Below are 12,053 nucleotides of genomic sequence, written 5' to 3' on the forward strand. Positions count from 1 at the left end.
TGGATGACTAGGAAAAAACGCATTCACAACAGCAGCTCGCACAGATTTAAGACAGACGAGAGACTTGCAAAAACAGTGTTTAAATGGCAAAAGGACAGCAGTACAAAGTCAATGTGATGAGACGCTTACAGAACAGTGTGTAAAACGCAAGAAAAGAATCTAAAGAAATGACATTGAAATGTTTTTTACATAAAGAACAGCAGACGAGAGATGATTAATACTATAAACGTGGAGTGATTCGGGCTGCGGCTGCTGTCTGGAAGATTTAAACCACTGCTAATATAACCGCGTGTTTCATTCACCCGCCGTCAGACAGGAGAAGCACTACAGGCATTAATGAAAACATCCAAAATAATTATAAACATCTGATCCTTATTAAATCACCTTTGTCATATACATCAGCTTCAGTTTGGATCTTTCAAAAGCAATTTTCTAAAGTGGCATTTAATGTAATTTGGAGTAAAATGTCATTGAGATTTTGCTTCAGTGATATTTAAATGTCAGAGGATTTTTTTAAAGCCATTTTAACAAGCTTTTAAAAGGGGACGAGAATATTTACATGCACAAATGTACATTTTATGCATGAATTTTGTTAAAATATTCTGAAAATTGAAAGTTGTTTTATGTGCAATTTAAGTCACATCTATTGAATTATGCGTGTTTGTGCAATTTCTGTATTTGCATACTAAAAATGGTCACTATGGTGAATATTCATATGACCAGTGTTGGGTGTAATGCATTACTAAGTAATTAATTACTGTAGTTTAATTGCTTTTCCCTTGAAAAAAAGGGGGATTACTCTTAATTTTCCAGTAATTACAGTTACTTCTGATGTAATTGCATTAAGAATAATTGCATTATTTATATTCTATATAAAACAATAGTGGATTTAACATCAAAATTTAACTTCTAATGTAAAATGTATGTTTTTAATGTAACCTTCTCCCTTTAAATTCTTTGGTCAGTTCAAGCATAATTTATGCAGTTTTGTATTATTTATTTGAAAGAATTAAAGGAGCAGTTTCATGTCTACACTGTAAAAAATGATTGTGATTTTAACAGTAAAAGACTGTTAAAATGCTACAGTAAAAACCTGTTAACTGGTTAACAGTAAGTTTCCATACTATATACAGTGAATAAATGTAATTACATTTAATGTAATTTTACAGTAAAATGCTGTTAAAAATACGGTGTTTGGAAGTGAAAAAAAAAAAGTCATTGTATAATTTACAGTGAAAAAACGTAAATTGACACTCCCAGAATTCCCTGCATGACACTTCATATTTGATGTTTTTTTTGTTGAAATAACGTTGCTTCGTTTTTTCTTATTAGATGTGTACATTAGGGTTTAATCTTACATCTAATGTTGTTAAATTAATGTTTATTGCATTATTTCAGTTTCATGTGTGTCACCATGATGGGCTTTAGTGTTTGAGTGAATGACACTGTGCACCTTCTATATATAAGAACTACACTCCTCAGCTCGTAGAAAAGCTGTTTGTGATGAGCTTTGGTTCATCGTGTGACTTTCTCATCACCACCAGTTTTTGGTGGTTATCAGTGCATTACAATGGTTCAAAACAGATATTAGCACTTCAATGTGTTGGTTTATTAACATTACATCAGTTAATGAAATACGGCATTTTATTGTGAATTTAAGTTAAATCTGTAAAACCTAAAATGTTGCTACCATATTTTTTACGGTGACATTCTGGCAACCACAGCTGCCGGTATTTTACCGTAAATGTCACAGATTTTTTTTTTTACAGTGTATCCTTGTATTGTTCAGCTGGTCGAGGCTGACATGGGATTTAGAAAGTAATGAGTAATGCAATACTTTTTAGAGAGAGTAATTAGTACAGTAATCTAATTACACCGCTTAGATGTCATTTGTAACTAGTAATGAATTACTTTTTAGGGTAACTTACCGAACACTGTATATGACTTTGTTAAAATGAAACTTTTATCCTCGTTGACCTGTAGTACCTCTCCTACAGACCGGCTCAATCATCTTATTTCACATCGATCTGGATCAATCCTCACTGTGATGTATTGGGTCTGGATTGAGAGTTTTCAGATGGTTTACATTCAGTTCTAATCAGACAGCGATTCCAGCGAATCCTCCAGAAACACTTACAAACCAGACCACACGACAGACAAGCGCTTACATAGAGATTGTTCTAAAAAAGTTGATTTATCATTGAAAAGTTATACATTTACAAATATATTGATTCCTTTTTTTTTATTATTCCAAACCTGTTTGTGTCTTTGTACGTATAAAAAAAAATCACTCTTTGGGTTTCTCCGAGCCAAAAAACACCTCTGCGAGAAAGAAGACAGCTGCATAGCTTTGCTCAAAATCTGCCCGACTTTCACTGATTGAACCCAAAAAAACACACACACACACACCGAACACAAGACAGAAAACACACCCGACTACAGCTCACGATCAGGACACAAGTGCTCCCTTCATTCTCATAGGCTGGAGGAAGTACACCCTACAAATGACCTGGGCTGCGTTCAGAATAACATACTAGCATACTACACTCTCAGAAATAAGGTAAAGAACTGTCACTTGGGGTACCCTTTCAAAAGGTACTATTTAGAGGTAAATAAAGGTACAAAGATGTACCTTTACCTTTAGATGTACCTTTTAGCTTTTGTCTCTTACTGTAGTGCCCAAGTAACAATTTTGTACCTTTTTTTCTGAGAATGTAGTCATATTATGCCTGCGGTATTTTTTGTATGCATGAGCTATTTCAGTTACCAAAGATATACAGCACTCACTGTATTGAATACGTTATCCTACAATGCACTTGACTTGACCTTCCATTTACTGCGCGACAAATGAAACGGGAGTAATATCAACTATGATTTTTAACATTTCAATACTGTAAGAAAAAAAATCTGTAAAAAAGTGGGAAAAGGTACTGGTGATGTTCTGCCTGGACGTTATCTGTTAAGTTCACAGACATTTTCTTTAACCCTGAAGTACAACACAATGCAATGTATAATTCAAGATATGGGTAAATCAATAGGGAAAATTCTGGCCTATTAACACAGTGCACAGTGCCCTATTTTTACAGACTTTTCTCAGTGTAGTGACAGATGTTTGACAATTTTTTTTTTTTTAATGAATTTTAAAAATGTTCAATTTAAATTTTTGGAATTTTTGGTGGCTACTACACTCTAAAAAATGCTGGGTTAAAAAGGGACAAACCCAGCTATTGGGTTGTTTTGAACCAGCGGTTGGGTTGTTTTGACCCACCTATTGGGTTGTTTTGACCCAGCGGTTGGGTTGTTTTGACCCACCTATTGGGTTGTTTTGACCCAGCGGTTGGGTTGTTTTGACCCAGCGGTTGGGTTCAAAACAACCCAATAGCTGGGTTTGTCCCTTTTTAACCCAGCGCTGGGTTATATTTAACCCAGCATTTTTTAGAGTGTATGTAACATTCTGCTGTTTGAAATATTGTTACATTCTGCATACAGTGGCACATTATTTGTCTTTTAAAAAACAGTGTGTATGTATACTGCGCAGTAGGCAGTACACTAGTATTTCATTCTGAACACAGCCGCAGTTTCAGTGCATCTCTGAGGACTGAGATTTTCTAACGGTGAGTATCATCTAATGGTGTCTTCATTTTGGTGTTTCTCTCTGATTTATACTGCTTGTATGTGTGTATAGTTTTTCAGACGCAGTCTACAAGTTCCAACTCAACACTTCTGCTCTTTGGTTCATTGGCGTCAGACTGTGACGCACATGGCCTGAAGTTTATTATCAAGCAGTCCTGAGGACATTTTCTTCAGAAATGCGCTAAAAAACAAGCAGGTACATTTGATAAACCAGCCACAACGCATTTATGCTAACAATTTCTTGTTGCATTATTATTTGTATATGTTGCGTGCTTTTATACGTTTTTGATTCTAAGCAGCTGCTGAAAGTTAATTTTATATAATATTCATGTGGTTGTTAAAAAGTTGTTTTTTAATCTAAAATGCCTCTGTGAATGAACCAAAGAACAGAACATCTGTAGCTGTTTTTGATTTTAATGTTGCAGCGTTCAAACATCATCTATAATCAGGCCCACACCCAATCTGTGTCCAAAAATTTAGGCCGATTTATGACATTCACGTCGTGCTACGCCCTTCATATTTTCAATAATACTGCAGTACTCTCATATTACTCTCATAAATCAGCACACATAAAATGCAAAAGACGTCCACAGATTCTGCCTGGGCCTGAAACTACATCGTGATGCTGAAACCTTTGTCCTGAACCGTCTGAAGTCCAGTTCATCCTGAGTTGAGTCTCTAGCGAATGCCGTGATTGGTCGGTGAGCGGATGTGCCTCCGTGAATCTCTGGCAGTGAGGTGAGGAGAAGCTTTTCGAGGCACTCGCAGGGGAAACGGACTTCTGATAGGACTGGAGTATTCTGGGAACCCTGTTGAACAGACCCTGACACAGGGCTTCACCCTATCGGACGACGACCGTGTCTCAAGATTTGTGTTCCACTCCTAAAGCTTTCTGAGGGAGGATTGTGGGTACAGATAAAGTGCAAAATGGCTCAAAGCCATCAGAGAACTCAGTTTGTCAGCGCCGTGGTCCTCAACCAGTGGCTCGTGACCCAAAAATAAGTGGTTTTACAGTCAATTATTGGGTGCTGAGAGCATAAAACCATTGATGCATTATTAAAAAAAAAAAAAAAAAAAGAAACACTTTTTTTAATTGTAACCTTTATGTATAATGCATTATAAAGGTATTCATAATGTACGTTGTAATACATTCTATCTTTTCAAAAATAATTGCAAGTAAAGTTTTATTTGAAGGTTTGTCGTATTTTAATGCATTTTACTTTCTGAAGGTGTAACAATGAATAGAGAAGTATGATAATGTATTATAACTGTGGTTACAATTATTCATGAGATCATGCAATGCATTATAAGGTGCATTGAAAGGCATAATTAATGCATTCAAACTACTTTAATAATGCATTGTATATAAAGACTTGGTGTTACCAAAATATTTATGCCTAAGATTTATGTATTTGCATTAATTGCATAAAATTTCAATCTGTTTGGATTACACAGTTTTAACATAAAGTAATAACCTTAATGCAATAATGTAATAAATACAATGCATATTTGTCAGTCAAGCACAAATGAAACCGATAAGAAACAGGTAAGATTTCTGTAATAGTATTAATAAAAGGAATGTGTTTTAAAAACACAGTAACCAGGTTTATACATTTAAATGGATTTACTCCATTTGGAGTTTTAACAAAAACAAACTAATGAACTTGATTTAATGCATATTTGTCAGTCTTACATAAAGGAAACAGAGAAAGATGAAAATGAAAGATCACATTAAAAAAAAAAAGTGAATCTATTTGATTTTATTTAAATAATAATTTTTAAAATGTGTTTATTCAAATTGCTTAGAATCAGCACAGATCTGTTAATTGTGAAAACAATTAAGTTAAAATGAATGAAAATAGTTAAAATATGGCTAGCTGTGGAACAAGAAAATATTTAATTAGTTAAATTGTACACATTTTTTTGATTAATTAATGAGACATATATAAACCTGGTTATTGTGTATTTAAAATACATTCAGTTCATTAGTACTACTACTGAAATCTGACCTGTTTCATTTACGTTTGACTGACAAATTTTTATGTTAATACTGTGTAATCCAAATGGATGGACATTTTATATGCAATTCAAACACATAAATCTAAATTTAGATCTAAATATTTTTGTGAGTGCATCAATGTAACCAATTAATGCATTTCAGTGTTTGATTTTAAAGATATTTTTGTTAATTTTGTACAATAAATAATGCTTTTTTTTGATGAGCAAAACCAGTTGAGAACCACTGATCTGGTGATTTTGACTTTCTTTCTGTCGTTTGTTGTACCCTTCTCTCACGTCTGTTCTCACACTCTCTTCCTCCATGTCTTCAGATAATCTCAGTTCTTCTTGAAGAATGAAAAGAGGCGCTTGTCTCCGTCCGAGAGGCGATGTGCTCGTCTGGATGGAGCTCCTCCTCGTGACCCGCTGAAGGAGTACGGAGGATCCTTCCACTCCTCCTGGTGTTTATCCATCAGTTGTTGATCGATAACTCTGTGCATATCATCCTGCGGGAGAGAAACAGACATCAGGGCTTCATCTGAAGACAGAAGAGAGCCATCGACAGACAGACAGAGTGAGTGAGAATGAATGAACATGAGTCCTGCGACATGAAGGCTGTTTTCACACTTGTTTTACATTGTTTGGTCTGAACCAGAGCTCGATTCCCTTCCAGTGTTGTTATTATTTATTAACAAAACTAAAACTGTTAAAAATCAGTTTTGGTCATTGAAATAAATCTGAAATGAAATAAAATATAAATATTACATGACTAAAAAAACGTAAACCTAAATGTCTTAAACAAAAATTAGAAATGCTGCCTTGGCAACTATCTGAAGTATGAAGTTGAAGTACTAACATTATTAGAACTCGAATTAAAATAAAAATAAATTAAAGCTAAATAGAAAAAAAACCTGACAAAAGCACATAACAAAACCTAAAATAAAATAACAATAATAAAAATAAAAAACAAAATAAAAGCTAATTCAATCTATTAATAAATACTATAAAAGTAATATAATAATAAAATAAACAAATAAATAAAATAATAATAATAATAATAATAAATAAATTTACAAAAATACTAAAATAATAGTGTTTCCTTCTCAACATCAGCCTATTTTCACATTCAAGAGAAGACCCCAAAAAAATAACTAAAACTGAAATAAAAATAAAGCTAAACAGAAATATTAAAAATAAAATAAATTAGAAATACTAGATAATACACTTCATTTAAAAGGTTGCCTTGACAACTAACTGAAATAAAATAAGCTGAAGTTGAAGCACTAAAATAACAAAATTATACATTTAGCAGACCAGTAAGTGTTTCTTACCAGTATATATATATACACACACAGTTATATATATATATATATATATATAGAACTAAGAAAAAAATTACTGAATTTACTGAAACCTAAACTAAAACTTAAATTGAAAGTATAAAAATAAAAGCAAATTCAAAAATATTAATAAATAGTAAAAAAGTATATAAAAAATACTAAAATAATACTGTTTTTTTCACATTATCATTCAGAATACACCAAAAATATTACCAAAACTTAATCTAGAATAAAAATAAATTAAAACTAAATAGAAATATTTTTAAAAAAGCGAATAAAAGTGACATAAGCACGCAAAAAAACCTAAACTAAAATTGAAAATTGAAAATTAAAAAAAAGTAAAATATTAATAAATACTATAAAACTATATAAATAATACTAAAACGACACACTGCTGGTCTCTTTTCACAAAAGCATTCATGAGAAGACCCCAGAACGGTTCTAATCGTCTTAATGTTTGTTCTAGTGTGAAAATGCCCTGAAGAACAGGTGAAGAACCACAGCACCATGACATGAACGATGACCTCGTGACCTCGTGACCATGGATACGGGTTGGACGGTGAACCCGAGCTCACCTCTAAGGCAGGAGGGAGTTATCATAGGGGAGAAGGGGTCTGTATGGAAGCTGAGAAAGGCCACTAGATCAGAAACCACAAGAGCCACACAGTGAACAGCCCTGAGGAGGCAAACTGCAGGCGGGAGAGAGAGAAGGGAAGCTAAGAGTTAAACACACATTCACGGGACGCGGGTGAGAAAGAGCGACAGAAGTAGAGTTCATCTCTGATTTAATACTGAACTGAGAGGAACAGACGACACACGTTCATACACTCAACAAAGAGTTCAAGTCAACATGACTCTGTCCAAGCAACCCATGCCACATCAGTAATGTGCTGCATTTCTCCATCAGGGATCATTTTGCAAATCTATCATTATATGATTATTGCTGTGATCTTTATAATATGAACGTTAACTGACGTTCGTTTAGCAGTGATAATATTTTACTGCTGCAGTTCTAATATTTTAGAAAGGTCGTCATGTACAAAAGTCAAGTTTTGTCATGAGACAACGATTTTTATCAGGACAAACTTTGAAGGACTTATTTTAAGAGATGGAGCCACAATTTTATCACAAGCGCATTTAAAGATTCTTTTACAGAGTTGTATGCGGGTCAAAGATGAGACGTCCCATTTTGATGTTCACATAAAATTAAATTTACAAAAGTATTTTATATACATAGAAAGCATGTTAAATGCAAGTAAAGTGTCTACTTTAATGTGTATAACTTTTGCAAATAACAAATAACTTTTGTGGGGGGAAAAAAATCTAAATATGCGTGAAATAATGTTCCATCGTCATTCAGAGTAACAGATTTATTTATGTAAAAATGAAACAATATACTTATTCTGGCCTGTACTTATTAAAATATATATATAAGAAAAAGACTAATACTTAATGTTATTATATTTTAAATGATTACAAATTTCTTGCTGACAAATGGGTAAAACCTAGTGGTAAAATATAATGATAGTGGCAAAGATTGGTAAAGATTTAAAATACAATTAATTAGTATTTTATTAGTTTATGAACTATTGTTACACTGAATGACATTTTAGTGGGTGTCTTCAGTAAATCGAGGTAAGAATGTATGATAGTCATTATTTTTTGCTCTGAAAAATTAAAATTAAACAGGACACATTCGAATGTATGGGGGAAAAAACTATTTAAAGCGGTATTAACCTTTTGTTGTTTTTTTCATCTTTGGCCCATATACAAAATTGTCTTTTTTTTCTAAGTTCAATGTATTAAATGTTTGTATTTATTGCCTGTGAGACTGATATTGCTATAAATATAAATACAACCAACCAACCAACATCATGTACAATAGTAGCCTGAAACAATGACTAAACATATATTTGATTATTAAATATAATATTTGATTATTGCTTAAAATTAACATGAAGAGTACAGTCTAGGTGACGTCATTTTAGTGCACATTTTGATTTTTGAAAATAACAAAACATTTCTTGTGTTAAAATAGCGTGCATTTATGAATTGTGTGCTGTAAGATAAGTCAATAAGGTCAGTGTTGACTTCATGTTGACTTTAAACATAAAAGGCAAAAGGAGAGAAAAGCAGACAGAGAGAAAGAGGCTGACCGCTGCTATTCATTACAGTTCAGCATCATAAAAAGCTCATTCACTGCTACTGAGGTCAGTGTTAATGAATGTCTTTTCACAGAACGAGGGTTACCATCTTATGTTAGCACAAAATGACATCTTCCGCAATGCTTCATGGGATGAATAGTTAATGTATTTACCTATAATTTGTATTTTACCCTATAATTGACATCTTTTACCTTGCATTTGTTTCTAATATGCATTTTTATTTTCTAATACAGTTTTGTAATGTGACTGATCTCAGAGCTGAAACACTCAGATGCAGACTTGAATGCCTGACCAAGGCACGGCAAGCATGCAGCCCTGATGAACTCGACCTTCTGATCATGATGTCCACTTTCTTTGACAAAAAGCCATTTTAAATCATTCAGGATATGACGTTACAACCAAGCCACCATTGATTACTTTTGACTCTTACCCTTAAATAACACAAATTCAACCTTTCAAAGAAGGTGGTGCCCCAAGTAATATTAAAAATGATCTTCTATTGCAAATTCATAATTTCAGGGAAAATGGATTTGTTAGTAATTTTAACAGGAAAAGGTATGTATACAAATGCTACAGTTAAAACTTGTGATTTTAACCTTATAAAAGTTATAAGTTAACTTTATTAAATTAAGTCGCTTTACCATATATATATCTAAAATATATTTTAAAAGACAATATATGTAATGCTTTTAGAGGTATTTTTTACAATAACGTTCTAGTAGTCAGTAAAGTCAGTGTTGTTTTAGTATCATTGATATACTATTATAGTTTTTGTTTATATTTGAATTATTATTTTTATATGTCCTGGTTTTATTTTAATTTTAAAAAAATTTAAATTTTTTGTGTTTTTGTCATTTTTAATTTAAATTTTTATTTTTTTGTCATTTTTATTTTTTTCATGTCTAGTTTCTATAAAGTTTGTTTTTCATTTAGCTTCTAGCTGAAATAAAATGTTTAATTTTTATATTTTATTTGCTTAACCTTATTAAATTAAGCTGCCTTACCATATATAAAGAAAATATATATTATATATTCCAAGACAATATATGTAATGTTTTTAGAGTTCAGTAGTCAGTGTTGCTTTAGTATCATTTACATACTATTATAATATATAATTTTTATAATTTTGTTTATATTTGAATTAGAATTTTTTTATATATTCTGGTTTAATTTTAAATTGTTAGTATTTTTTGTGTGTTTTTGTCATTTTATTAGTTTTTTGAATGTCTAGTTTTTATGCGTTTTTTTATTTTAGTTTAGTTTCTAGCTGAAATAGAATGTTTAATTTTTATATTTTATTGTAATTTGATTAACCTTATTAAGTTAAGCTGCCTTACCATATATAAAGTACATTATATCTTTATATTTTCTGTAAAGCTGCTTTGCAATGATTTGCATCGTGAAAAGCGCTATACAAATAAACTTGAATTGAATTGAATATCTTACAAGACAATACATGTAATGTTTTCAGATTTATTTTTATTTTTATTTTACAGTAAAGTTCTAGTTCAGTAGTCAGTAAAGTCAGTGTTATTTTAGTATCATTAATATACCATTATAGTTTCAGTCTATATTTGAATTAGATTTTTTAAATATATTTTCTGTTTATTTTCATTTTAAACTTTCTGTAATTTTGTGTATTTTATCATTTTTATTCGTTTTTTTAATGTCAAGTTTTTATATATAAAAAAAAAAAAAATTATTTAGTTGAAATAAAATAAGTTTATTTGCCATAAAATTTTACTTTACTTAATGTTTATTTTAGTTAATAATAATAACCCTGGTACTTGTGTTATTATGATGTATGGAATTTCTCTTGTTTAGCTAGTGTTTGCATTCACATTTTATTTATTATTATTTCTAGATACTTCCAGAAACCCAAACTGTTGAAAGAGTGCACTTTATATGCACATCAGCTTTTTGACGGACCATTTTCTTTCAGGCTGATCTGATCTGAGGTCAGAGGTGTTTCGTGTGCACTGATGTGTGTGTGTGAGTGAAACCAACCTGCCAGGCTTCTAACTGCTGAGACAGGTTGAGTTTCTGCTGTATCGCATCCAACAGCTGACTGTTCAAAGACATGATGTCTATCTTACACTTCGCCAGCTCCATCTCCACGGCTTTCTTCCTGTAACAGGGAAAAGAAGAGTTACTAGAACAGCATCTGAGGTTAATGTTACAGGCTGCAGAAACTAAAATAATTTTTCTGAGATTAGACATGTTTATTGAACTCAAGACATCTAAAGGATTATTCTCTCTCTCTCTCGGTCTAATGTAACTGTTCAAAACTGCAGAAAATGACCCTTTTGAGATGTTCTCACAAGGAAAATTAGTTCATAAAGATACTGAATAATGTCTTTATTCCCATCTAAAAATGAAAAGAGTTGTATTTTAGTGGTTAGTGGTGTTAGTAGTTTTTAGTTTCATTGCTATATGCAGTTGCTCACTGGTAAAATAGTAAATCTGATCAAGTCACAACTTGAGGAACTATTCACATCTGTAGCTGTGCAGAATGAGCCTTGTGAAAAACAAGTGTGCTTAATTGTATTGAATGTGCACTTGTAATAAAAAAAGTTAAAAACTTTACTTCCAGATAATACAACATTTAGTATTTTCTGTACAGTGAATGGCACGTAGTGCACTATATAGGGGACAGGGAACAATTCAAACAGTGTAAATATGCTTTCCATTGAGGAAAAAATGAAGTCTGGTTTGGCGCTGTGTCACGCAAACCACCGCACCGCACACACACTCTGCTCCGGTCCAGAGACACGATAGCACGGAGCGGATCACATGCGCGAGTCGGCGCAGACCACAAAATGTATCGGAGCTATTTGAATTCTACACAAAATGCTATATTTTATAGCAATATGGATGAGATTGTGGCTGGCATACCCTGTCAAATGCAGCTTTACGG

At 32.2% G+C, this 12,053-nt stretch overlaps 1 protein-coding gene across 1 annotated transcript in view; it reads right to left on the reverse strand.

The window, feature by feature from the left end:
• Positions 1-5,845: 5,845 nt before the first annotated feature.
• The window catches only part of LOC107724381 (bicaudal D-related protein 1-like), a 39,814-nt gene continuing 33,606 nt past the window's right edge, over positions 5,846-12,053 (reverse strand). The window contains exons 8-9 of the mRNA XM_016533289.1: positions 11,144-11,264; positions 5,846-6,137 (exon numbers count right to left, since the gene is read on the reverse strand). Coding sequence (XP_016388775.1) covers positions 5,970-6,137; positions 11,144-11,264 — 289 coding nt within the window. The 3' untranslated portion in view covers positions 5,846-5,969. The remainder of the gene's footprint in view (positions 6,138-11,143; positions 11,265-12,053) is intronic.

Source organism: Sinocyclocheilus rhinocerous, unplaced genomic scaffold, assembly GCF_001515625.1.
Source record: "Sinocyclocheilus rhinocerous isolate Xijiao unplaced genomic scaffold, SAMN03320098_v1.1 scaffold3321, whole genome shotgun sequence".
NCBI lineage: Eukaryota > Metazoa > Chordata > Actinopteri > Cypriniformes > Cyprinidae > Sinocyclocheilus > Sinocyclocheilus rhinocerous.